At 39.9% G+C, this 27522-nt stretch overlaps 1 protein-coding gene across 4 annotated transcripts in view; it reads left to right on the top strand.

Annotated features, from left to right (window-relative positions):
• Window positions 1–9424: 9424 nt before the first annotated feature.
• Window positions 9425–27522, top strand: part of CHPT1 (choline phosphotransferase 1) — a 31497-nt gene continuing 13399 nt past the window's right edge. For 2 of the 4 annotated variants that reach the window (XR_014313876.1, XM_082739127.1), the window contains exons 1-3: window positions 9431–9952; window positions 22417–22564; window positions 22858–22999. Coding sequence is in view for 2 of the 4 variants with exons in the window: in XM_082739127.1 (XP_082595253.1) it covers window positions 9680–9952; window positions 22417–22564; window positions 22858–22999 (563 nt within the window). In the remaining 2 variants the exon portion in view is untranslated. Of the gene's footprint in view, window positions 9953–22416; window positions 22565–22857; window positions 23000–27522 lie in introns of all 4 variants that reach the window. The other 2 variants (XR_014313875.1, XM_082739128.1) reach the window with 2 other exon arrangements.

The following is a 27522-nucleotide window of genomic DNA, read 5'->3' as shown; positions in this document are numbered from 1 at the left end:
ATGAGCTGAGCTGAAGGCAGATGCTTAACCAACTGAGCCACCCAGGTGCCCCATGAAAGAATAACTCTAAGCAAGTGAGCCAAACTGGTCTTTCTTGACCTTCAACTGTCCTGAGTGCTTTCTCTGTTTGTTCTGCCCAGCCCCATTCCAGCTGGTGCTCAAGGGGCTTCTTCAGAGCAGTGCATCCACCCAAGCCTTCTAAGACCAGATGTTTCAGTCCCTCCTCATCCAACATCTGGGGTCTTGTGACCAGCAGCATGGGCATCACCTGGGAGTTTGTTAGGAAAGAAAACTCTCAACACCATTCACTCTCCACATCCCCTCACACAGAACCTGCATTGTAACAGGATCTCCAGCTGAGTCCTGTATCTGTCCATGTTGGAGAGGTACAGCTCCAACCTTCTTACTAGTTCCTTGCATGCATCTTTATTTGGCATCATTCCCTTTCAAAGGAAAGACATTCTGATAAAAGTGTCCCTCCTAAGGTATTCCTGATAATAACCTAATTTAATACTGAAATGTGACCCAACCCTAGCATATAAAATCAGTGCACAAAAGTTGCATTTCTATATACTACCAAGACAGAAGAAAAATTAAAGAATCGACCCCATTTACAACCACACCCAATCGACATTTTTCACAGAGCTGGAACAAATAATCCTAAAATTTGTATGGAACCAGAAAAGACCCCAAATAGCCAGAGGAATGTTAAAAAAGAAAGGCAAAGCTGGTGGCATCACAATTCTTGACTTTAAGCTCTATTACAAAGCTATAGTCATCAAGACAGTGTGGTACTGGCACAAAAACAGACACAGAGATCAATAGGACAGAATAGAGAACCCAAAAATGGGCCCTCAACTCAATGGCCAACTAATCTTTGACAAATCAGGAAAGAACGTCCAGTGGAAAAAAGACAATCTCTTCAATAATGTGTTGAGAAAATTGGACAGCCACATGCAGAAGAATGAAACTGGACCATTTCCTTACACCACACACAAAAATAGACTCTAAATGGATGAAAGGCCTAAATGTGAGATAGGAATCCATCAAAATCCTAGAGAACATAGGCAGCAACCTCTCTGACCTTGGCTGCAGCAACTTCTTGCTAGACACGTCTCCAAAGGCAAGGGAAACAAAGACAAAAATGAAATATTGGGACTTCGTCAAGATGAAAAAGCTTCTGCATAGCAAAGGAAACAGTTGACAAAACCAAAAGACAACCAACAGAATGGGAGAAGATATTTGCAAATGACATATCAGATAAAGGGCTAGTATTCAAAATCTAGAAAGAACTTATCAGACTTAATACCCGAAGAATAAATAATCCAATTAAGAAATGGACAGAAGACATGAACAGACATTTCTCCAAAGAAGACGTGTGAATGGTCAACAGACACATGATGCTCCACATCACTTGGCATCAGGGAAATACAAATCAAAAGAACAATGAGATACCACCTCACACCAGTCCATATGGCTAAAACTAACAATCCAGGAAACAACAGATGTTGGCAAGGATACAGAGAAAGGGGAACCCTCCTACATTGTTGATGGAAATGCAAGCTGGTGCAGCCACTCTGGAAAACAGTATGGAAGTTCCTCAAAAGGTTGAAAATAGAGCTAACGTATGACCCAGCAATTGCATTACTGGGCATATACCCCAAAGATACAAATGTAGTGATCTGTTTATAGTAGCAATGTCCACAACAGCCAAACTATGGAAAGAGCCCAATTGTCCATGGACAGATAAATGGATAAGGAAGATGTGGTGTAATACACAATGGAATACTACTCAGCCATCAAAAAAATGAAATCCTGCCATTTGCAATGACATGGATGAAACCAGAGGGCATTATGCCAAGTGAAATAAGTCAATCAGAGAAAGACAATTATCATATGACCTCATTAATATGTGGAATTTAAGAAACAAAACAGAGGATCATAAGGGAAGAGAGGAAAAAAATAAAACAAGATGAAATCAGAGAGAGAGACAAACCAATAAGATACTCTTAATCATAGGATAATAAAAAAGGATAATAAATTAAAAACTGAGGGTTACTGGAGGGAAGGGGAGTGTAGAAATGAGGTAACTGGGTGATAAATATTAAAGAGGGCACGTGATGTAATGAGCACTGGGTATCATATAAAACCGATGAGTCATTGGGATGCCTGGGTGGCTCAGTCTGTTAACCATCTGCCTTTGGCTTGGGTCATGATCCCAGGGTTCTAAGATCAAGTCCCAAATTGGGCTCCTTACCAGGTGGAGGGCCTGCTTCTCCCTCCCCCCCTTAAGAGTGCATGCCCTCTCTCTTTCTCTCAAATAAATAAATAAAATCTTTGAAAAAAAAAAAGCAAAACCTGATGAATCACTGAACTCTATCTCTGAAACCAATAACACATTATATGTTAATTAATTGAATTAAAATTTTAAAAATGGGGAAATGTTATGGAAGTTAAATAATAACAATTGTTAACATTTATTGAGCGCCTACCATGCTGAGTACTGTGCTAATTGCTTTCTAAGCACTATGTCATTTAATCCTCACGTAATATTATGAGGAAGGTATTGTTTATTTTTTTAAATTTTTTTTAAAGATTTTATTTATTTGAGAGAGAGACAGTGAGAGAGAGCATAAGCGAGAAGGTCAGAGGGAGAAGTAGACTCCCCATGGAGCTGGGAGCCCGGAGCTGGAGCTGGGACTCGATCCTGGGACTCCGGGGTCATGACCTGAGCTGAAGGCAGCCGTCCAACCAACTGAGCCACCCAGCGATCGGAAGGTATTGTTTATAAGAAAATCAAATCATAAATACAATTACATAGAAATAAAATCTGACTGCTTTACAAAAAAAAAAAAATGAAATGTGACCTAACCTGTTACTCCCCAAAACCCTAACCCGAACAAAGGAATAACTCTTGCGATTTCAGGCCCCCTAGACTGCTGAAGAAAGAATTTTTGAGGAAGAGCATTCCCTCTCATGGTCCTCAGATCATACTGCGCAAAAAATTTTAAAGCAGAAGGATATGAACTCAGAAAAGGATAATAAATTAAAAAGGTTAAAGGATACAAAAAAAGAGTGCTAAGAACTGTCTCTGAGGGAAATCAGTTTCCTTAATCCTAAATTGCTTTCGCAATTTCAGATAAAAAGCATAATTACAACTTCTCAGAGACCGTATTGTGAAATTTCCTCGTCCAGGAAATCAAGCATTTGTAAAAGAGGAGAGCAAATGTTTTTGGCAATCTATTAGTAAACACTGCATGTCTACTCATGCATTTTGTAAGATATCCTAGTTCTATAAATTTGTAGACTTTATAGTCGCAAAGTACAAAACTATAAAAACATAAATTAGGTCAAAGGAAGTAAATGAAAAAAGACAAGTCTTCATACTGCAAAATCATTCTAATCTTTAGAAATACTCCAGCCTATGAGTCTAAACCTCTAAACACAGAGAGAGCTTGACTCCTTAAATGATAACATTCTGCTACACCAAAAATCTAGCGAGTGGATTCCTTGATTTCAACCCATGCCTTTTTCCAAACCAATAAAAGTCAGTGGCTTTTTGAAGCGGTTATATCACAACAGATGCACCTAATCTGTGAGGCTACTGTGTTAGATCTCATGGAAGGTCAGTGGAGATGTTGAGGATGCTGAAGAAGGAGTTTTGCAATGTGAGTGAAAGTGACATACACAAAGAGAACCAGTGGTAAAACCAAGGTATCCTTTCTCTTTGGGGAAAGAAATTCAGTTCAGCTAAAAAGGCAAATAAAAATTTATGGGCCTTGGGGCACCTGCATGATTCAATGGGTTGGGCCTCTGCCTTCCGCCCAGGTCATGATCTCAGGGTCCTGGGATCAAGCCCCGCATCAGGCCCTCTGCTCGGCAGGGGGCCTGCTTCCCCTTCTCTCTCTGCCTGCCTCTCTGCCTACTTATGGTCTCTCTCTCATTCTCTGTCAAATAAATAAATAAAATTTTAAATAAGAATAATAATAGAAAAATTTATGGGCCTATTGTACTATGAATATATTAAGATGTTACCATTGGGGGAGGTTGGGTCAAGAGTACAAGAGATCTCTCTGTATTATTTTTGCAACTTTCTGACTCTATAATTATTTCAAAATTAAACTTTCTTAGAAGTATGTGGATGGATGTCTACTGAGTGCCAAGCATTGAGGAACGCACTTAGTGCCGGACTGTGGTCTTGGTACTCTATAAACTGGATGAGAGGCAGATTGGTACATAAGTGAGTGACCAAAGACAGATTGGAATACAGGTACAAAGTCCCTGGTGTGGAAGCAGAAGAGGTCAAACTGGAAGAATGTGAAAGGTCATCTCAGAGAAGGTGGAATTTAAGCCGAGCCTGGACAAATGGGCAATGCTTTAGAGGTAATGAGAGATGGAGGCTGCTTCCCTAGCCCAGGGAGCCAATCAAGGCATGAGAAAGCGCTGGGTGTGTTTGGGAACAGCTAACGGGAGCTGGAGCATGGGATGCAGAGAGAGGATTGAGGGAAGAAGAGACATTTGGGAGGTAAAACTGGAAAAATAGATTCAGCCTTCAAATACCAAGCAAGGGAGGTTGGATTTTACCAAAGGCATCTGAACAGGGGAATTCATCATCAGCTTTAGTATTTAGGTAAAACAATTTTTTACATAATATTTAGAACGGTGCAAAAATCTATAGAAACTGGACTGTTCGATATTGACAAAAACTCCTATCTAAATCCAATATTTATTTATTTATTTATTTATTTATTTATTGTATATGTTTACTTATGTATTGGTTTCAAGAGTAGAATTTAGTGATTTATCCCTTACAGACAACACCCAGGGCTCAACACAAGGGCCTTTCTTAATGTCCATCACCCATTTAGCCCATCCCCCACCCACTTCCCCTACAGTAACCCTCAGTTTGTTTGTTCTCTACAGTTAATGGTCTCTTACGGTTTGCTTCCCTCTCTTTTTTTTTTGTTTTCCCTTCCCTCTCTCTTTTGTTCACTCATCTGTTTTGTTTCTTAGATTCCACATATATGTGAAATCATATGGTATTTGTCTTTCTCTGACAGTAAGTCCAATATTTAATATACATAATTTAGTAGGTGTCATTTAGCAATGGTTAGGAGTATAGGGTCTGGAATCAGCTATGTGGTCTTGAGTCCCAATTTCATCACTTTTCCAGTTGTGCAGTCCTAGCAAGTTATTGAACCTCACTGGGCTCCAGTGAAAAAATCTGCAAAATGAGGAAATAATTATATCTAATTCACAGAATTTTTGTGAATATTCAATGAAATTACTCTTCATTCTTAGAATAGTGCCTCATTGAAGCTCATCAATGTAAGCTACCATGTTAGTTCAAGAAAAGGAAAATTTGTGTACGTCAGTCACTATGTAATAAACCATGATAATCAAAGGGAGCCATGATGCAAGAGATAATAGGAAATCGCTAATCTACTTTTCTTTGACACTAGATAGGTTGGCCTTAGTATGTCTTGAATTCATTTGAAATTTCCAAAAATCTGCTAAAAAACAAAACAAAACAAAACAACAACAACAACAACAACAAAAAACAACAAAAAACAACAAAAAAACCAGGGGGAAATCAGCTTAGGCGCATGAGTTTTAAAAATGCGCTTTTAGTTGATGTGGATGGAACTAGAGGGTATTATGCTTAGCAAAATAAGTCAGTTGGAGAAAGACAACTATCATATGATCTCCCTGATATGAGGAAGTGGAGCTGCAATGTGGGGAGTTTGGGGTAGGAAAAGAATAAATGAAACAAGATGGGATTGAGAGGGAGACAAACCATAAGAGACTCTTAAATCAGAAAACAAACTGAGGGTTGCTGGGGGGAGGGGGAGAGGGAGAGGGTGATTGGGTTATGAACATTGGGGAGGGTATGTGCTATGGTGAGTGCTGTGAAATGTGTAAACCTGGCGATTCACAGACCTGTACCCCTAAGGCTAATAATACATTATATGTTTATACAAAAATTATTTTTAAAATGTGCTTTTAATTTTTTAATTTTTTTTATTACTTTTACTTTTTAATTATAAAATATTCCAGGGGTGCGTGGGTGGCTCAGTCAGTTAAGTATCTACCTTCAGCTCAAGTCATGATCCCAGAGTCCTGAGATAGAGCCCCCGCAACACCCCCCACCCCGCAACTGCCTGTTCAGCAAAGTGCCTGCTTCTCCCTCTCCCATTGCTGCTGCCCCAGTTTGTGTGCGCACGCGCTCTCTCTCATAAATAAATAAATAAATAAATAAATAAATAAAATCTTAATAATAAATAAATAAATAATACGATATTCCATATTTGCAAAAGAAAATGATTATACATACATAGCATAAATAATAAAATGAAAACCATGTTCTTACTACCTAGTTTAAATATTGTGGTGGAGATAGCAAGAGGGCCCTCCAATATCCATTTTCCCACTTTACAGTAATAATAGAAATCATTTAGCGGGGCAAATGGTTGCCCAGCTGAAAACTACATTTCCAGCCTTTTCTTGCAGCTTTACACAGTCATGTGACCAGGCTCTGGCCAATAGGATGAGAGCAGAAGGTGTACACTTTAGACCTCCCGGAGTAAGGAAATGAATGCAGCATTGCTTTCTCTTTTTTCCCATTCCAACTGATTAGAACTTGTGGTTAGCCATTTTTGACCACAAGGGCAAGGGGCAACATCGTAATGATGGCAGACTAATAAAATAGAAGAAATCTGTCTCTGGCATTTTGGCATTGCCATGGCAGCCCAGAATTGCCTGACACTAGGTGAGAGAAAAATACACTTACATCATATTTAGGCCGTGTGGTTTTGTATCCTAATATAATTATCAATACTTTGGAAGCAATCTGTGTGCACTTCTACAATCCCATTTCTGGAATTGTGTGTGTCATTTACTTCCTTTTCTTCATAGCTTTGTCACACATGGTCACATATGTACATACTCCGAAATGCAAAGTCATTCATGTTTTCAACCTTCGTATGAGTGAAATCATACTGTGTGCACTTTTTCTATAACCTTTTTTCCCTCTGTCAACATTGTACTTAGGCAGTCCATCCGTGTAATAAGTGTAGCTATGGTTTATCAATTTTCTACTGCTATATTAAACTTTTTGTGTAATATTAAATTATATGAAAATACCTCAGGGTATCCATTCAGCATTATTGGACATTTAGGATATTTATAGTTGTTGATTATTATACAAAGATGCTATGAATATTCTTATACCTGTCTCCTAGGACACATGTGCAACAATTTCTCTAGGATATACTCCTGGATCAGAATTGTGGTGTTAGAGCATGTGGATCGTCAACTTTACCAGATAATGCCAGATTGTTTTTCAAAATGGTTGTCTCATCTATTCCTCCTTGCTAACACTTGCACTCAGGTAGGCCACATGATTAAGTTCTGGTCAGTGGGATGTATGTAGAAGTGTCATTTGGGAATTCTAGAAAAGCACCTTACTTTGGGGCTCAGCTGAGTGGTATCCAACTTTTTTTTTTTTCACCCTCTTTCTCTTTTCTGCTACTTGGAGTGCAAATAGGATGGCTGGAGCTCCAGCAGCCATTCAGAACCAAGAGATGACCTACTTTATAGGTGTAAGTCAGATACAGGATATTAGAGCGGAAGACAAAAGAGCCTGAGTTCCCAGTGATCATGAAGCCACCATGATTTTAGACTTATGCAAGAAAAAAAAATAAACATTTATTCTGTTTAAGTCACCAGATTTGGGGGATTTTTGTTACAGGTATCTGAATGTAAGCCCAGTTGAGTGTTTTTGTTTCTCGCTGATTTTTAGGAATCCTTTATATAATCTGGGTACTAGTCAATGTGGATTTTATTTGAGGGAAATGCCTTTTCCTGGCTTGTGGCTTGTCTTTTCATTCTCCTTTGATGTTTTGATGTACACTAAAAATTAATTGTAACATAGTTAAATTTATTGTGGAAAAGGATTTCTCCCTGGATTATTCATGGTATTGATAAATTTAAAAAACCGATGTCCCCAAGTTTACTGTACATAAAACCAGCATAGTTAAAAGTGGATCTGTCATTCTGATTCCTTCCTGCATTTTTCAGCACCTTTTTTTTTTCCACGTTAAAGATCAGGAGATGTATATTCAATGGATGGTTAGGTCTGTAGGAACCTTCATATTGCTCTAAGGAAGGGATTGCCAAACTCTTTCCTGTGACGGCCCAGACTGTAAATATTCCAGTGTTTGCAAGCCAATGTCTGTCAGAACCACTGAACTCTGCTTTTGGAGGGATAAAGTAGTGTAAACAATATGTGAGGCATAAGCATGGCTTTATCCATGGCACTGAAGTTTGAATTTCATATAATTTCACATCAAAAAAAATTCTTTTGATTTTTTTCAGCCATTTTTAGCTCACAGGCTATACTAAAACAGGCGGCGGGCTGGGCAGTAGTTTGCTGACTCCTCTCAGAGTGTTGTAATGAATCCTGTGGGACAAACCGCATCTGCTGAGAGATGTTGCCTAACACACTATCTCCAAGGCAGTTTCTGAGCTTGTTCTATGCCTTAGAACAGGACCAGGAAGTGAAAAAAAAGGCAAGTGGCAGTCTTAGCTCAGGCTGTGAAATATGTTTATGACAAGATGTCCCCTGCCTAAATGGGTGCATTGTGAGGTAAGGGGCTGCTGAACTACCATTGTGTGGCAAGTGTGCTTAGTCCACTCTGCAGTGGGAACACATTGCCTGGATCCATGTCCTCTACTCCCAGAGAAAGCTGCGTGTAAAAATATCCAGTTACTGGTATTGGATGCTCGTGGTGGGGGGGGGGCATTTGGGTTTCAGCCATTCAGTCCCCTTTTCAGTAAATGTTTCAAAGTCCTGGTTTTTCTTTTCAACGCCTTGGTCTCTGAACCCTGAACCTTGAACGCCCAGGGAGTGTTCTGTAGAGCTAATTAATGGCAGGGACCCTGTCCTCAGGGTAGGAAGGAGAATTGTTTTTGTTGTGTGTTTATAAAGCAGGACCTCTTTTGGGGCAGACAGATGGGGTCATTAGGCCAGTGACCCAAGACGTGCAAAAATCATGTTCTCACAAAACCCCCTCCCCCTCCTCCAAGACTCCACTGGCAGCGTCATCCTGCAGTGGTTAGCCAAAGGCCAGAGATACCCACACTAGGAGAACAGAGCTGTGCACAAGACCACACGTTGGAGGAAGCAGCCTCTAACTGCCCAGCCTGGGAGGATCCTTTAGTCACGGGAGCGCGGCCAGACGTCCCTGGAGAAGAATGGAACCTCTGGAGGCAGGTGCATCAGCCGGCCCCTTGGGGAAGTCAGTCCCTGGCACGTCCACCAGAAAGTTACTGTCTGCAGGACCCTAGTGGTAACCCGGTGGTTTGCGAGTACCGGCCCGAACCTCCCAGACACCTCGCCAGAGTCTCCCCAACCCCTCCCCTAAGATCCCCTCCTCGGAGGCCCCGCCCACCCCCGGCGGTCGCACCCGCGGCCGGGCCGCTCTGGGGGCAGGGGCCCCGGGACCTGGGGCAGCCCGGCCTGACCTCGACCTCACCCGAGCCGGCCCGACCGTCTAGTTCCACCCGGTCAGCGCAGGCCGGCGCCCACGGGCCCCTCCCTCCACCTCCCCCCCCACCTCCCGCCCTGGCGCCCGGCTCGGGCCGCGCTCCCTCGCAGCGGCGGGGCCCGCAGGCGGCCATGGCGGCGGGCGCCGGGGGCAGGCCGGCGCCGCGCTGGCTGAAGGCGCTGGCCGAGCCGCTGAGCGCGGCGCAGCTGCGGCGGCTGGAGGAGCACCGCTACAGCGCGGCGGGCGTCTCGCTGCTCGAGCCGCCGCTGCAGATCTACTGGACCTGGCTGCTCCAGTGGATCCCGCTGTGGATGGCCCCCAACTCCATCACCCTCCTGGGCCTGGCCGTCAACCTGCTAACCACCCTCCTGCTCATCTCCTACTGCCCCACGGCCACCGAGGAGGTAGGGCCCGCCTTCCGCTCGCGGCCCGCGCGGGGAACCTCGGCCGCGGAGGAGGGACCCCCAACTGCTGTCCCGGGAACCCCGCGTTCCCAATCCCAGCCCCGCCCCAGTGCGCAGCTGTCCCACCCCTGGAGGCGCCCGGGGAGCGGGGAGACCCCCGCGCGGATGACTCTCCCGGGGCGGGGTGGGGGTCAGACACAGCCACTGCCCCGCGCCGCGTCCGCCCCGAGACTCCCGCGGGCCGCCTGGAGGCTGTCGCGCCGCTACCTCAGGTCCGCGTCTACCCCGAGCCTCCGCGGGCGGCAGAGGGGTTGTCAAGGTCACTGCCTCAGCCCGGGTCCACTCCAGCCTCCCCCGGCCACTGAGAGCCCGGGGGCCGGCCTGTCCGGCCCCCACCCCGGTCCGGCGCGGAGCTGGGGGATGGATAAGCCGTCGGTTACTTTGCACACTGGGGGGAACTGAACGCCCCCATCTCCGGCCGGCCGGGCACCGCGGCCTGCGGTCGAGTTGGCCAAGCCCGAGTTACCCTTTGGACACTTTTATAAGCGTTTCTCAAGGTTGTGCTAGTGATCTGAAATTACTGGTAGCACTGATCAGAGATAAGTTACTTCCACGAGATAACTTCCTCTTTGCTTCATTGACATGCAAAACAAACTAAGGTATTAGCAAGGAGATAATCCTTACTATCGCGACCCAGGGATCCCCACAGCCGACGGATTTTAGCTGTGCGTATTTGACCTGTGTCGGAAATGAGAGTAAATAACGTCAGCTTCGGACAGTTGTTACTCGGAAGCACCGCACCCCGCGGGCTCGGTGGGGACAGGATAGGAGGCAGAGGAGGTTCACTCGCATTTTTAGCTTTAATGTGGAGTTCATGGGATAAATAACTCATTGCACATTCTGTGACACTGCTTTCTTTGCCCTCCAAATAGTGAAATCCCTTTTATAATCATATTTGAGTATAGGTTCTGTGGGGAACTAATTCAAATTAAGGTTGCGTAGCAGGAATACAATGGAAATATTTTAGGCCTTCCATGCTAGGCGTCCATTTTAAAAAATATTTAATGGAGCCTACGTTTTAAAATCCTATCTTGCCAGTCAATGCTTATGTTTATTACATAGGAGTTCTTGGCAGATGTTTGCATTGTGATTCATTTCCATCTTGTTTGCAAAAAAGTAAGTTTCTTTCGTTTTTGTTTTTTGCAGCCCGTTTGCAGAATTTCCTCAAGGCCTAGAGGTGGTTTTGCTAGAATGGAGAAGCTCTGAGTTTAGAAGTGGAAGGCTTGGGTTCCCACGGGGCTGCACCACACCATGGAAAGAACTGCTGGTCAGTTTTCCCATGTGTGAAATAGAAAATCATGCCTGCAGAACCAATTTCACAAGGATGCAGCGAGGATCAAATACCATATTACCTGAGGATAAATGTAGAAAATGGCACTTTGCACAACAAATTTAAAATATTACTCAACACATTAAAAATACCACTTTTTTTTAAAGAATTTTTGAATTTATTTTTTTTAAGATTTTATTTATTTATTTGACAGAGAGAAATCACAAGTAGATGGAGAGGCAGGCAGAGAGAGAGAGAGGGAACAGGCTCCCTGCTGAGCAGAGAGCCCGATGCGGAGATCATGACCTGAGCCGAAGGCAGCGGCTTAACCCACTGAGCCACCCAGGCGCCCCTAAAAATACCACTTTTAATAAAATGTCCTGACAATGTATAAAAAATTTTAGTTTTTATTGGGCCTGAGTTTGGCTAACAACATTTGGGCGCTTCTGATACTTGCCACGTGAATGTGTCGATATTATTTCAGAACCATCTGTTGAGCACTTAGAAAAGTCCAGGAGATGCTGTGTAGGAGTGTTAAGTGGGGCCTGATGGAAGAGGTAAAATTATGACTAATTTTTAGGCTCAGCCTCATTTAAAAAAAAAAAAAAGGTTGGGGGAGTTGGGAATCTCAGATACACAAAAAAGTGGAAAAAATCAGAGTGGCCCCCAAAGAGTTAAAATAATAAGATGAAACTGAGAAGAGTTTCTGAAATGTATGATATTAGATCCTCCTGCACTTGCTTCTAAGTGGCTGCAGCTGTGAGGGGACAAGCCATTCATTACAGGATTCATATTGCAGGTTTGATAAAATCCCAGTAATCACAGGAAAGAAGTAATGATAGTTCAAGATGCTTTGCTTTCTCGTCAAGGAGCTAGTAAATGACGGGACTTGATGACAAGATTCAGATCTAAGTCCATCTGACCCCAAAGCCTATGTATATATTTTCAACGCATCACCACCTTCTGGTCCAGAGTTTCTGCCTTTGTCTATGTTGTATGCAGGAAAAATTCCTTGTATATTATATAAGATTTAATCAGGTACGTAAAGTGCTTTCACATCCATTGTTGCCTTTGTGTTTTATATCTACCCGAGGAGGCTGGCAAGTTTTTTCCCTTCCTAGAATGGCCTTTCCACCATTTTAGTATTTCTTCTATCCATCCATCCTGAAGTAATAGTAGTATATATGTTTTTATTAAGAGGAATTTGAGGTCTGGAGGGTTAAGTGATTTTTAACCTGGATTAGAAAGTGTTTTCTGATTCTTAGCCTTAAGAACTCGTAGTGCTTTTCAAACTTGACAGATTGCCTCCAGAAAGAGGAAAAATACGTAAGGTTTTTGGATTTAGATATTTTGGCTTCTGTACCCATATAGGATGATGTGTAGGCAGTGCTGACTATGTATCTATATTAATAATAACACTTGATCTATTTTTTTAAACTACTGTTTTAACTTCTAGGACATAAATGGGGATGAAGGGAACTTAATAGAAAAAAATTAAATGATTCATATTAAGTTCTACAGTGTGTGTTCCTTCTTCTTCTTCTTCTTCTTCTTTTCTACAATGGTGTTTTGAACTGCGTGTCATGCTGCTGTTTTTGTTAAGGAACTTTTCACTCCAGCCAAACTGAACTACTTGCTATATAGCAAGGATTTCTTTTTGTCCCTCTCTTTTCTCTTTCTCCTTCTTTCCTCCTGTCCTGCTTCCATCTCTCAATGCTCAGTTCTCAGGACTTCCTTGTAAAATTTTTCTTCCTTCTCCAGAGTCCTCTAAAACTCCAGTAAAAATAACAGTATCAATGAACATTTACTGGGTCTTAACTGTGTATCAAGCATTATTTGAAGGTGCATTAGCCTGTTGTCTCATTTAATCCTCTAAACAACTTTATGAAGTGGTAGTATTATTATCCCCATTTTATAGATTAGGAAATTGAAGAGAAATTAACCTCTTTGGGGTAGGTAGCTTTAACTGAAGACTGGGATTCCAAGCCAGAATGCTATGCTTCAGCCGTGGGGCTTTGTAGGTCTCCTGGGGAACTTCTCCATTTTATTTTGGTTACGTGTGTCCTTACTGAGCAGGACAGTCTACCAACTTTTAAGTTCAGAGAAAGATTGCCGATTTATACAGTCTGTACTGCACTGCACTTTGCATAACCGCGCCCCCCTCCCCATTCCTTGCTGCCTAATCCTGAAATAGAATCACAGACTTAAACAGTTTGAAGGACTTTAGAGCCTACTTAATGCAATTCCTAAATTTGTATATAAGAAAACTCAGTGATTCGGATCTAATTCTTTAGGCTCCAGGCTAATGACACATCAGTGTCATTGATTAGAGCAAATAGATGCCTAGTATAGGGTCAGGTCAGAGGGCATTAATATATTTATTTTGTTAATGATGATAGAAAGTTGTACCAAAAACGACGTTTTTCTGAGAAGTCAGAAAGACCTTAAGAAATGGTTTGTTCCCTGTCAAAATGATTCAGATTATAGTTGCCTTTGCACTATAAAGTAAAGGGTTATTTGTTGGGGAATAATAAGAAAAGGCAACAATCTTTAGATTTTTACTCAGATTGTTCTCCTTGGTTTGGTTTCTTCAAAATATTGTATTTCCTTTTTTTTTTTTTTTAAAGATTTATTTATTTATTTGACAGACAGAGATCACAAGTAGGCAAAGAGGCAGGCAGAGAGAGAGGAGGAAGCAAGCTCCCCGAGGAGCAGAGAGCCCGATTTGGGGTGATCCCAGGACCCCGGGATCATGACCTGACTGGAAGGCAGAGGCTTCAACCCACCAGGCCACACAGGCACCCCTGTATTTCCTTTTTTATTACCTGTCTCCATCGTTTTTTTCTTTTAACCAGATCAGTAACTTATCAGGCATCATTTATTAAGGCAGGACTCTTGTTAGGGAGTGGTCTAGTCTTAATAAAACAAAATAAAAACTCCAGCTCCTTTCTGGAGGTGGAAATTTGAAATTTGAGAAAGCAGGGCAGGGAAGGGAACTAAAATGAGGCAAGCAGTCACTTAGGCCTCGGGACTTAAGGAGGCACCAAAGGACCCTGATCCTGAGGGTAAATACAGCCTCAATTTCTGTACGAACCCCTGGTGGCTCACTGGCCTCACCATATTCTCAGCCTCGGCTGGAAGGAGCTTCTGCAGGTAATTGCTTTGGGGCTTGACTCTTTGACTCCTATGGTTTTCCTATACTTTATTATATAAGCTATTCCTCCTTGGACTTTTGACCTGGGCCTAGGCTCTGACCACTTGGGTTTTGCAACATTAAAGAGAACAGCTGTGAAAGCACCCAGTACAGTTGCTGTCAATGATCCATCTGGCCCAGGGATTCTCTTCATACCCCTCTGCCTTCCTATTTCCCTGGGCACAATGAGAGACTGGCGTTTTCAATAAGAACTTTAGTAAGTACTAAAGGTTTAAAAAAAGAGGGGGGAAAAGGACTATTCCCCCAAAATATAAAAAGAAAGCAAGCTACCTTTCAGAGTACAGATTTCTAAAGTCAGGAGAGAGCCCCGCTGGGCCTGAATTGCTGTTCAGACTGCATTTCTATAAAATGCCTGCTTGTAATCTGCTTCATTTCCTGAAAATGGGTATGCTCTTCTCAAAAGCTGGCGGGTAACCAGACCTGAAGCCTGAAGATCTGTGTTGAAACCAGTATGTCCCCAGGCCCTTTCCTGATTGGGGACTGAGAATGATTTTACCAATCCGGACCACCCGCTTCTCTTGGAGCCTTTCAGGCCTCTGGTGGGGCCCTCCCTCTGTAAACAGGAAGTGCCCCATCAGCGACAGGCGCCTAGTCCACAACCTCTCAATCACACCACAGGGCTAGACCAGTGTCAGATTCGTGGTCTGTTAGAAATGCAATGAATTTGGGGCACCTGGGTGGCTCAGTGGGTTAAGCCGCTGCCTTCGGCTCAGGTCATGATCTCAGGGTCCTGGGATCGAGTCCCGCATCGGGCTCTCTGCTCAGCAGGGAGCCTGCTTCCTCCTCTCTCTCTGCCTGCCTCTCTGCCTACTTGTGATCTCTCTCTGTTAAATAAATAAATAAAATCTTTAAAAAAAAAAAAAAAAAAAAGAAATGCAATGAATTTTCTTTTGAAAATCCACTTTTTAAACCACATAACATTACATTTTTTCACATAGGCATGATCTGTCTTCTAATTTTCTTTCTTCCTACCTCTTATAAATGCACTTGATGTTTTTATAGAGAGAAAAGTCAATTGCTGTTTGGATAATTAAGTCTCCCCGATAGCAGCTGGCCCAACTGTTACTGGTTATATAATACTTTTTGCATGTGTGTCAGCTCATACCCAAGGCCATTTAAAGCAAAGAGATAATTTTTTTTAAGTATAAAAATTTTATATAAATAAGCATTATATAGTTCCAGTATTTCCTATATTTTAATTTGGGAAGGTTTCTACTTTTGCATATAACTTATATATACTATTTTTTATTTACTATTTTTCTTTACATCAACTTTAAATCTCTTCCTTTTTAAAGATGTGGACTCATTCTCAGCCTTAATATCTATAAAATCATAGATGTGATAACTATGCTAGCTTTTTTTATGCTAGCTCTTTTTTAAATTTGTTAGAATATTTCCAAAACATATTAAAATAAAGACCTAATTATTAAAATAAAAAGTTGACCCATGAATCACCTAAAATTGTCTTATATCAGTAATAACAATAATAACAACAAACTTAATGAGCTCCTTCCATATGCCGGGCACTTTTCTCAACACTTTCCATGTGATACTTTGACTTTCACAGTGAGACAGGAGCAGTGATTATTTGTATGTTTGATAAAGGGAGACTGAGGCACTGGGAGGTTAAGTCATCCATACTCAGCTAGTGATGAAAGCAAGGATCTGGGTGCAGGTAGAGTCCAGACTGCGCACTTTTTTTTTCTAGATTTTATTTATTCATGAGAGAGACAGGCCGAAGGAGAAGCAGACTCCCTGTGGAGTAGGGAGCCCAGAGTGCAGGACTAGATCCTGAGCCGAAGGCCAACCCTTGACCAACTGAGCCAGCCAGGCATCCCAGATTGCATACTTCTAACCACTCTGCAGGAACAACTAAGGGCATAAATTTTTCCCTTTGGAAACCATTTTACCTGATAAGGAACAATTAGATCATCTAGTAATTTAGCTTCTGTGGTATGTACAGCAGATTTTAAAAACAGACAACATGTCTCATACCCATGAGAGAATTATATTCTAATATGAAAGAGGGGTCCTTGGAGACTATCTAGTCTAATAACATTTTTAATTATAGGAGACCTAAGTATGTGTTCCAGAAAATCAAGTATTTTAAGGTCCAGGCTTGTAAATGAAGTTTGTCCAGTGAGCAGAGATGTGCTTACTGATCACTTTCTAAATCTTTTCTTCCTTTTCTTGATGTATGTGTGCTCATTCAGACCCACTTAAAAAAAGAAGATAAGTAATTGGTTTATATGTGAGTGTTCTCTCTGACACAGTTATTTGTAATGAGAATAATTACCATATGGTCTGGTTCAGAACTCTGGTTTCTCTAATTATAAGATGAATAATAACAACCTATAATTCAGGTAACTAAAAAAGTAAAATTTCCCCAAGACTTATTTTTATACAGCTCTTTGTTAGTGGTGTAACTGAAAAGCAATTTAAATTTATTAGTGTTTTTTTTAAATGACTGGGGATTGATTCTTAGTAATAATTTTGTTTTCTAGAATAAATTTACATAATAATTTTTCATCAAATAATGCAAGATTCATCATTAGTGAAGTTATCACTTAATTGCGGTGTAGCCACATTATTGAATACCATGTCATCATTTACAAGATTGATGTAGGTCTTGATGGTTGACCTGAAAAGCTTCCTATGGCATATTCTTTAAATTCTGATCCTAAAAGATACAGTAGATACTTTGAAAATTATATAATTTAAAACTTTAAATGTTAGGAATCTGATATTACCTGGAGAAGTTCTACTTTTTTGGACTAGGTTCCTTCTATAGTAGTATTTTGATAAATTGCTTGTGACTTTATAATGAGTAATCCAGGCCTGACTGTTCCATGCTTATGTTGAAAATTTTTGAAAGTTCACACGAAAAGATAAAATGAGTTGGGGTGGCTTTTGTAGATCCTCCTTCAACCTGGAGTCTCTTCTGTAATTAAACCTGTTTTGAGAAGACTTCTGGAAGGAAGGGTCCTGGGGTTCCTGGCCAGTGGATCTCCAACCTGGAGTCAGTTTTGCAGAGAAAACAGGTTAGGAAGGAAGATGACAATTTGCAGGCTATTTAATAGCTTTCTTCAGGTGGAGTTGGAGCTGATGACATCAGGGAAAAGGAAAGATAAGTTTGACCTTTGTGGCATTGGGAAGACTGGAAATGAATGAACCAGGTACTGGGGACTAGTGTGCCTTCCTGGGTTTAAAAGGAGGCAAGCATCACATGGCTTCCAGCCATTACCTTAGGCTCTTTACACTTGAAATTGGATTGTGTGGGCAGGAGAGCGCTTCTCAGCAGGTCTGAAGGATTAAGTCGGATGTGAAGTAAGAATTCGGGTCTTTGCAGCCTGTGGTCTTATGGAGCCCTTATCCTAAGGGCAGGGCAGAAGACCCTGGTCTGATTCCCAGGCCCAGTCTGGCCACTGGATGGGATGTGATCAGTCCTCTCTTAAGTTTTACTTTCAACTTTAATAAAAAGAACATGATAGCTGCCCTGTCTCTGTGGATTGCTGTATCAAATAAAACAGTGCTGGAAAATGCCCTTTGTTGTACTGTTTAAGATAACGTTACTGCCTTTCCAATCTGACTACTATTGATGTTCTGATCCTGCAACAAGGATCTGGTCACTGACTCATGAGTAAACCTCGTGTTTTCCAGGCCTCAACCTTCATTTAGGCCGAGACCCCCTCTCTTGTTTCCTTGTTCAAATTCCCCTGCGTTCTTTACCCATTTAAACCCTAAATCTTAACTCTAGTAGCTTAATGATGTAGTTTTAAACTAGTCAACAAGTCTTCCTTTCCTTTTTCCAAGTGATGAGCAGAGTCCACCTTCAACTGTGGTGTCCAGGAGTGACCAAATTTATCTCAGTATGGATTTCCATTAACACTTTGACCTTTGAACTTGCCTGCTGCCAGTCTACCAAATCAGAGGTCAGAAATAGGCTTTTAACATGGACCTTGGCTTCATTGTCTCAGTATAAGAAGGTTCTGTGCATAGAAGGGAGAAATGGAATACCTCTCAGGTAGATGATGTTCTTCAGAAGTCTGTCATGTAGGGGGAAGGTACTTGGTGGAAAATAGATCAGAAAAGTGACTTTATGTCCTTCTAGAAATTTTAATAACTTCAATTTCCAATTTTACATAGATTTGAAATATAACTTTGCTTTCCTTTGGTTATCGAAATTAAAACAATATAATTTTTCCTGGTAGGAAAAAATAGTTAAGAATTTACTAGTTTGAAAAGAGTCACCGGGCTTGTTCTATGCAAAACACTTTGGTATTCTTTCAAGAAAGATTCTAGGAAAAACTCAGATGGTTTGTTTCGTTTTGCTTTTTCCACTTTTGTACTGCTGTAAGGATTTACCAATTCTGTTTTTTTAGCCCCCTCCTAATTGTTTCATAGTTTGCAGATAAGCCTTTAAAAACATGCTAATCAGAATTGAATGTAGTGTTTAAGCTTTTAATTTTTTTACTAAGTTTTCATTTTAATTTCAACATAGTTAACATACATTCGTGTGTTAGTTTCAGGTGTATGATATAATGATTCAATTCTATACCTTATTCAGTGCTCATCACAAGGGCAGTCCTTCATCCCTGTCCCCTATTTCACCCAGCTCCCCTCTCCCCTCCCCTCTGGTAACCCTCTGTTTGTTCTCCATAGTTAAGAGTCCATTTTGGGGGGTTTGTCTCTTTTTTTTCCCTTGTTCATTTATTTTGTTTCTTAAATTCCACATATGAGTGAGATCATACGGTATTTGTCTTTCTCAGATTATTTCACTTATTACACTCTCTAGTTCCATACATATTGTTGCAAAAGGCAAGATTTTCATTCTTTTTATGGATGTATATATGCCACATCTTCTTTATTCATTCATCTACCGAAGGACACTTGGGCTGCTTCCATAATTTGGCTATTGTAAATAATGCTACAATAAACATGGGGTGCATATACACTTTAAAATCAGTGTTTTCGTACTCTTTGGTTAAATACCCAGTAGTGTGATTACTGGGCCTTAGGATAGTTCTATTTTAAATTTTCTGAGGAACCTCCAGACTGTTTTCCATCGTGGCTGCACCAGTTTGCATTCCTACCCACAGTGCACAAGTGTTCCTTCTTCCCCAAATCCTCACCAGTGCTTATTGTTTCTTTGACTGTGGTATTTTAATATGCATATTCATAACTCAGGTTGCTTCCCTTCTTCAATTATTTCTAACTTATGCTGCTTGTCTTTTAAGTGGAAGAGACTTAGTAAGCCCTTTTAAGCAATTAGTAGTGTCATCATTAATACTGGGCATCTAATATTTAAAAATGAAGTTTTTATTAAAGTAGGTTCAGAGTAAACTTCTATTTACTTAGAAAGATTGAGGAACAAGATAGCAGGTTGATTGGATATTTGTAGAATTCTCCAATAAACCATACAAAGATTGGTATTTTAAAAATTATATTTGCCACTGAAAGTATACAAAACAACTTAATGAGAATAGCTAACCTTTACTGAGCACTTACTATGTGCCAGGCTCTGTATAAATAGCTATCTTAGAATTTTTTCATCTGACAGAACTGTGAGTATTCATATCCTACAGGTGCGTAACTATGGTATAGAGAGGTTGAGTGACTTGCCCAAGATTATTTGGCTATTAAATGAGAGTCAAGGACTCAAACAAGATCTAACTTCAAAACCCTACTTCCTTGTGTAAACCTGGCGTTTCACAGACCTGTACCCCTGGGGATAAAAATATATGTTTATAAAATTTTTTTAAAAAATTATTTTAAAAAAACAACCCTACTTCTTAATAATATTTCTGTATTTCCTCTCTACCACATAGAAATCTGGGTTGACCATTCGTACCATCACGTAAGTCCCTGATGAAGAAGAGTATATTTACAAAGTGCTTGAAGAAAAGAGTGGTCATTTTAAAATCTCTTTTTCTCTGTCTTATTCAAATTGCATCATTTTTGTTCACCTGTCTTCAAGTTTACAGACTCTTTCTTTTGTCAGTATCTACACTTCTGTATATAATGTTTCTGTTTTTCTCTGGCTTCTGATTATGATGTGCCTTGGTGGGTTTTAAAAAAATACTTATTCTGGTTGGTGTTTGAGCTTCTTGGATATGCAAGTTTATAAATTTCATCAAATTTGGAAATCCTTCAGCCATTATTTCTTATATTTTTCATGTTCAGCTATCTCTTCTCTTCCCTGAGACGCTGATAAAAATGTTAGACTGCTTCTGCTGTCCCACCAGTCAGTGATACCCACGATCAATTATCGGTAGTCTTTTTTCTTCCTTTGTATAATTTTAGATAGTTTCCATTAGTAGTCTCCAAGTTCATTGATCTTTTCTTCGGCATTGTCCAATTTTATCTAGTATATTTTACATTTCAAATACTGTTTTTAATATTAATGGGTTTCACTTGAGTCTTTTATGTTTTCTTTCCCCTTCTTGGACATGTGAAGCATATTTATAATAACTTTTAATGGCCTCATCTAATTCCATTTTTCTGTCATTTCCTGGGTCTGATTGTATTAATTGTTTTTACTTCTAGTTGTAGAACATACTCTCCTGCCTCTTTGCATGATTGGTAATTTTTGATTAGATACCAGACATTATGAATTGTATATCTTTGGGTACTAGGTTTTTTTAAATCCCTTTAAGATATTGTACTTTGGGGGCGCCTGGGTGGCTCAGTGGGTTAAGCCCCTGCCTTCGGCTCAGGTCATGATCTCAGGGTCCTGGGATTGAGTCCCGCATCGGGCTCTTTGCTCAGCAGGAAGCCTGCTTCCCTTTCTCTCTCTCTGCCTGCCTCTCCATCTACTTGTGATTTCTCTCTGTCAAATAAATAAATAAAATCTTAAAAAAAAAAAAAAAGATATTGTACTTTGTACTGACTATAGTTGAGTTAAATAGGACCTGTTGGGTTCTTTTGAGGCTGGACTTTATGTCTGTTAGGACTCTACCAAGAGGCGTTTAACTTGGGCTAATTTCTCGCCACTGCTAAGGCAATACATTTCTGTTAACTCTACCCAATGTCCTAGGCATTACAGAGTCTTTCTGCTGTGCCTGGTGGGAACATGAAAAATTCCCAGCTTTATGTGGCCTTCAAGAATTATGCAGCCTTGTGCTGTTCAATGTTTCTTTCCCTGGCCTTGGTTAATAGTTTTATTTCATTCAGGCACAGGTCACTTCTCAGCCAAAGAGTCAAAGGTACTCTTCTGTAGATCTTGTGTTCCTCTTTTCTCTGGTACTGTGCTCCACAAATTCTAGCTGTTTTGACCTTTCTGAATTCTGCTACGCTTCTCCTCATCATATCAAGATCACTGGGCTCTGTTCAGGTTCCCCATTCCTATGCTGTGGTCTGCCTGTGGGTCTTAAGCTAGAGTAGTTACAGGGCTCACCTCATGTTTCCCTCTGTCAGGGATCACAGTGCTTCACCGCCTGCAGTGTCTGAAAACTTACTTCATTTATTTTACTGCTTTTCTGGTTATATAAGGTGGGAGAATAGATCCAGTACCCCGATACTCCATCGTGAGCAGAGTTCTGTGGTTTGTCTTTAAGATATTTTTCATAGCAAAATCTTACTGAATAATTTCAAATCTAGTGCCATATGTAAGTAATATATTGAAAGAGCTGTGGATTAGGAACTAAAATCAGTGTCCTAATCCTTGCTCATTTAGTTTTTGTGTTTCTCGCAGTATGGGCTTCTTTGTCCCTCTATCCACATGACTTAGAACAGTTCGTTTGATTTCTCAATTTAGTTCTCATCTGTATAAGGAGGGTTATGAATGTTTTTTATAACACTCTGAGGTGATGTAAGATGAGAACACAAGAAAATGTGTCAATTGGCTTAGGTTGAACTATTTTCAAAGAGAAGCTAGCTTGTTGTCATTTAAGAGTATTTATTATTTACGTTTATTTTTAGGCACCATACTGGACATACCTTTTATGTGCACTGGGACTCTTTATCTATCAGTCACTGGATGCTATTGATGGGAAACAAGCCAGAAGGACAAATTCTTGTTCCCCTTTAGGGGAACTTTTTGACCATGGTTGTGACTCTCTTTCCACAGGTAAGTTAATGAAGGTTTTCTTTTTCTTTTTCTTTCTTTTTTTGCTGATGGCTCAAAAACTAAAAATGGACTGAGCTGTTCGAATGGTCAGTTTTGGTGGTAAGTGTGCATTTGGGAGCAAATTTGCATAGTGTATTTTGTGAAAGTATGTTCAAAAATTAATTTTCTTTAGTGCACCATATTGTAATGCCAAGATTACATTTTTTTTTAAATTGTATTTCTAAATAGTACATGGAAATTATTTCATTAATTATTTTTAATTCTTAATAGTTCTTAAACCTTGTTTCTTTCAGTATTTATGGCAATTGGAGCTTCAATTGCGGTGCGCTTAGGAACTCATCCTGACTGGTTGTTTTTCTGCTCTTTTATTGGGATGTTCATGTTTTATTGTGCTCATTGGCAGACTTATGTTTCAGGCGTGTTGAGGTTTGGAAAGTAAGTATGTTTTTTAAGTTGTACATTTTAAAATATAATTCAGTTTATTTTCACAATCTTAAATTTTACTTATCCGTAAGGAGAACAAAACTTCAATCAAGAATTTAAATTATCGGGGCGCCTGGGTGGCTCAGTGGTTGAGCCGCTGCCTTCGGCTCAGGTCATGATCTCAGGGTCCTGGGATCAAGTCCCGCATCGGGCTCTCTGCTCAGCAGGAAGCCTGCTTCCTCCTCTCTCTCTCTGCCTGCCTCTCTGCCTACTTGTGATTTCTCTCTGTTAAATAAATAAATAAAATCTTTAAAAAAAAAAAAAAAAAAAAAGAATTTAAATTATCTTTTAATTTATTGGCACATCCATAAATGCTACATGTTAAGTCTTGTTAGGTATTCTGCATCATAAATAGTTATATATTCGATAATAATTTTATTTTTCCCCCTTTTTCCACTTTAATAACTTACTAACCCAAGCTTACATTATACAGGAGAAAGAGAAAAATAAGGGGCCTGGATAATATAGAAAAAGAATATGCAGTAACTAAGTAAACAGCATTTGATTTATATAATAAAATAATGAAATACAGAATGTAAAGGTCCTTTTTGGTCAAATCTTCAGTGCCCAACAAGGGGCCACCTGTTACAACAGTCACCATCAACAGGTAATTGTGAGACTCTTCAGTTGTGGTAGGCAGTTGATGAGATAATGTAAAAATACCTTGAAAATGTTAGAGCTAAACATTAGATGATAAACCTCTGATGCCTCTTTCTTGGACACCAGGAAGTAGTGCATGAAGCAGGAGCCCAGTACTCTTCCTGTTTCCCATTAGCTCCTTCTCTGCCTGATCCTTTAGGAACTATCTGCCATTGGCTCATTCTCGACTCTGCCTTCCCATGTCTACTGATTCTTTTTGGCCCCTCTTTTATTGCTACATAGGAGAAACAGCTCTGAAAAAAAAAAAAAAACCAAAAAACCAACAACAACAAAAAACAAACCCAAAACCTCTGATGATGATAAAAATGAGAGAAGCTCAAATCTGTGGATCATGTAACAGAGAGAAAGCCTTAGGCAACACATCACATTGATTCCTAAATAATGGGATAATTGCAGCTACCATCTAGAGCACTTGCATGTTGCAGGCCACTATACTAAGTACTTTACATGCATTATCTCATTTTTTCCTCACATTAACCTCCTCTGTACAAATGAAGCAGAGATTCTGTAATGTTCTTGTACTGCTAATAAGTATAGAGCCAGGGTTAAAACTCAAGTCTGTTTGATTCCAAACTCCATACTCTTAGTGACTGCTATTCAGTTCTATGAGATCAGCAATGTGTTAGATTCTGTAGAAGGATACAAAAACGCATTCTTTAAAAATTCCTGTTTTAGGGATTTTTGGTATACTGTATTAAAGGAAAGAGATAATACTTCTGTGACACAGTTAATGTAGTCCATCACCAAGTGTAAAATAACTTGCTCTAGGTTTCCTTAAGCACGGAAGAAATCCTAAGTAAGGGGAAGGGCTCTGTAGTCTGAATTAGCTTAAGAAAGCTTTTATGGAAAATGTGAGTCTAGGTGATTCCTTATCTACTGATCAAGAGCCCAAGTGTCAAAAAGCCTGCCTTAAAATTCAAGGCAACTATGTGAAGTTTAGAATCTGTATCTATTTATAAATTAAGATATGCTAAAATAGAAAAGTAGCTTTACAAAATCTACGGCTTTTTAATTTGCTGAACTTGCTATGGTAAACTAGAGTAATGTAATAATGCAGTGTTCTGGTTAATTATTATTGGTGTCACTATTTAATGACTAACATTTTACCTTTTTGGCTTCTAACTTTATTAAAAATCTTTCTAAAATGAATTCGTTCATCCTGGCCTAGTTGTAAATTTTACACTCATTTGCTGTTGATTGAGAGCCTAATGCGTGCCTAGAACTGGAGATACAAAGATGAGTTTCTTATGAATGGACTATGCCAGACAAATTGGAGTAGAAGCACTAGGGAGAAGCATGAGGAAAGAAAGTACTGAGAACATTAGGAAAATGACTATTGTGATTGGGGCTCCAGCACATAGGGGCAGGAGGAGACCTACAGTGCTGGGGCTAGGCAGCCTTTTAAAATACTAACACTGTGGGGTGCCTGGGTGACTCAGTCAGTTAAGCTTCCATATCTGACTCTTGATTTTTGGCTCTGGTCAAGGTCTGTTTGTGAGATTGAGCCCTGCATGGGCTCCACACTGGGTGTGGAACCTGCTTAAGATTCTCTTGCCCCCAAATTTAAATTAAAAATAGTAACACTGAATGGCAGAGATCCTAGTATAACTAGGATATAGTATAGGATATAGTACACTAGTATAACTAGTATATTTTTTTACTTTGTCAAAGTAAAAATGTCATGGAGCATTGAGTAAGTAGATTGATGGTTTAGTTTAACATTACAAGAAGGATCTACATATAGGACATCAACCATGCCTTTGGCAAAACTTAACACACTGTGTCAGTATCAATTGTCTGTTGGCTGGTATGGATTTCCCGAAAATTTATCACTTTTTGAGAGGCTAAATTTTTTCAAGCTTTTAATTCCAGTATCATTAACATATAGTGTTATATTAGTTCAGGTGTACAATATAGTGCTTCAACAGTTCTATGCACTAGTCCACGCTCATCGTCATAGGTGTACTCTTAATCTCATCAGCTATTTTACCCATCCCTCAATCCACCTTCCCTCTGGTAACCATCAGTTTGTTTTCTTTAATTAACAGCCCATTTTTTGGTTTGTCTTTAACTTTGTTCACATATGAGTGAAATTCTGTGGTATTTGTCTTTCTTTAACTCACCTCTTTCTCTTAGCATTTTACCCTCTAGCTCTACCAATGTTGTTACAAATGGCAAGATTTTGTTCTTTTTTATGGCTAAGTGATAACCGTGTGTGTGTGTGTGTGTGTGTGTGTGTGTGTGTGTATGCTCTCGTGCATACACACCTGTGTGTGAGATGTATCTTCTTTATATGTTCATCTATTGAGAGGCTTAATTTTTATAGTATTTCTATTATGTTGGAGTAATACAAAAGAGAAGCAGAAATACTATTCTGTTTTACTTGTGGATATATATTTTCATTATTATATGTTTATCTTTTGAAAATATGTGGATTTCAGTGCAAATATGAATTCGTTACCTTGAATTAGATCATTTAAACTAAAAAATATTAATAAGTATTTTTAGCTATAATTTCCAACTTTTTACTAATCAGTGACACATGAATTAGTATTTTCCTTAGGCACAATATAGGATTATAGCTAAAATCTGTCTCTATGTTAATGTTTGCCATGTGAGATAAGGCATATCTTATTTGTAGCATGTTTGCTGTCCTGTAGCAAATACCTTGTGCAATTTTATAGAGCAATGCTTAAAGCTTAATTTTTTTTTAAGATTTATTTATTTGACAGAGAGACACAGTGAGAGAGGGAACACAAGCAGAAGTGAGAGAGGGAGAAGCAGGCTTCCTGCCAAGTAGGGAGCCAAATATGGGGCTCAATGTGGGGCTTGATCTCAGGACCTTGGGACCATGCCCTGAGCTAGAGACAGATACTTAACAACTGAGCCAGCCAGGCACCCCGCTTAAAACTTAATTTTTAAACTTAAACCAAGTCCAGTGTTTACTTGTGTTCTGTGCTGTTTTGTTACATGTGAACATATAGACTTGGTGTTAATTTTCTTTTATTTCAAAAGTATGAGAATTTCCATATGATATTAAGTTCATTTCTCAAAACACCTTATGGTCAAGGATGAGTTTCTGCCCCTACCCTTAATCCATGGTGAACTAATAACATGTGGTTTAAAAACAAAAAACAAAAACCAACTTACAAAACACAGTCCTCAATATTTCATTTAATTCAGCAAATATAAAATTACTCTGTCAAATTATCATAAAAGTTTTGAAATGCTCACCCTCAATTTCTGTACCTATCTCGTTGCAAACTGGTTACAAACCCTGAACCACACTTTGAATAACACTGTTGTAGATTGTCCTCCATGAAAACAGTTTGGGGATTAAGGATTTATTTGAACAATATGCCCAGTATCCTTTAAAGTCTTTTTTGGATCCAAACTTTAAAAACTTGGACCCGTTATTGAGTTCTCTAAGTCTGTAAGTTGTTATACAGAATATTCTTTTGTCTACTATATTTTTCAAGCTTCAACTGTTTCTTCATAGCTCAAATGTTTGAGTACTTGGTGAGTGATTCTGTTCTTTTGTATGATATCCTTTCAGCATTTTTTTTTTCAGACTCAAGAATCATCATTTATTTAGTTTATCCTTAAAAGGCAGAGAGGCAGAATGACGATTTGAGTTTAATTTAAAATCTATGGTATGGGGATGCCAGGGTGGCTCAGTAGGTTAAAGCCTCTGCCTTTGGCTTGGGGCATGATCTCAGGGTCCTGGGATCGAGCCCCGCATTGGGCTCTCTGCTCAGCGGGGAGCCTGCTTCCTCCTCTCTCTTTGCCTGCTTCTCTGCCTACTTGTGATCTCT

Source organism: Mustela nivalis, assembly GCF_964662115.1.
Source record: "Mustela nivalis genome assembly, chromosome: 7".
Taxonomy (NCBI): domain Eukaryota; kingdom Metazoa; phylum Chordata; class Mammalia; order Carnivora; family Mustelidae; genus Mustela; species Mustela nivalis.
The sequence above is the reverse complement of the archived record's forward strand: the minus strand, read 5'-3'. Positions and strand labels throughout refer to the sequence as shown.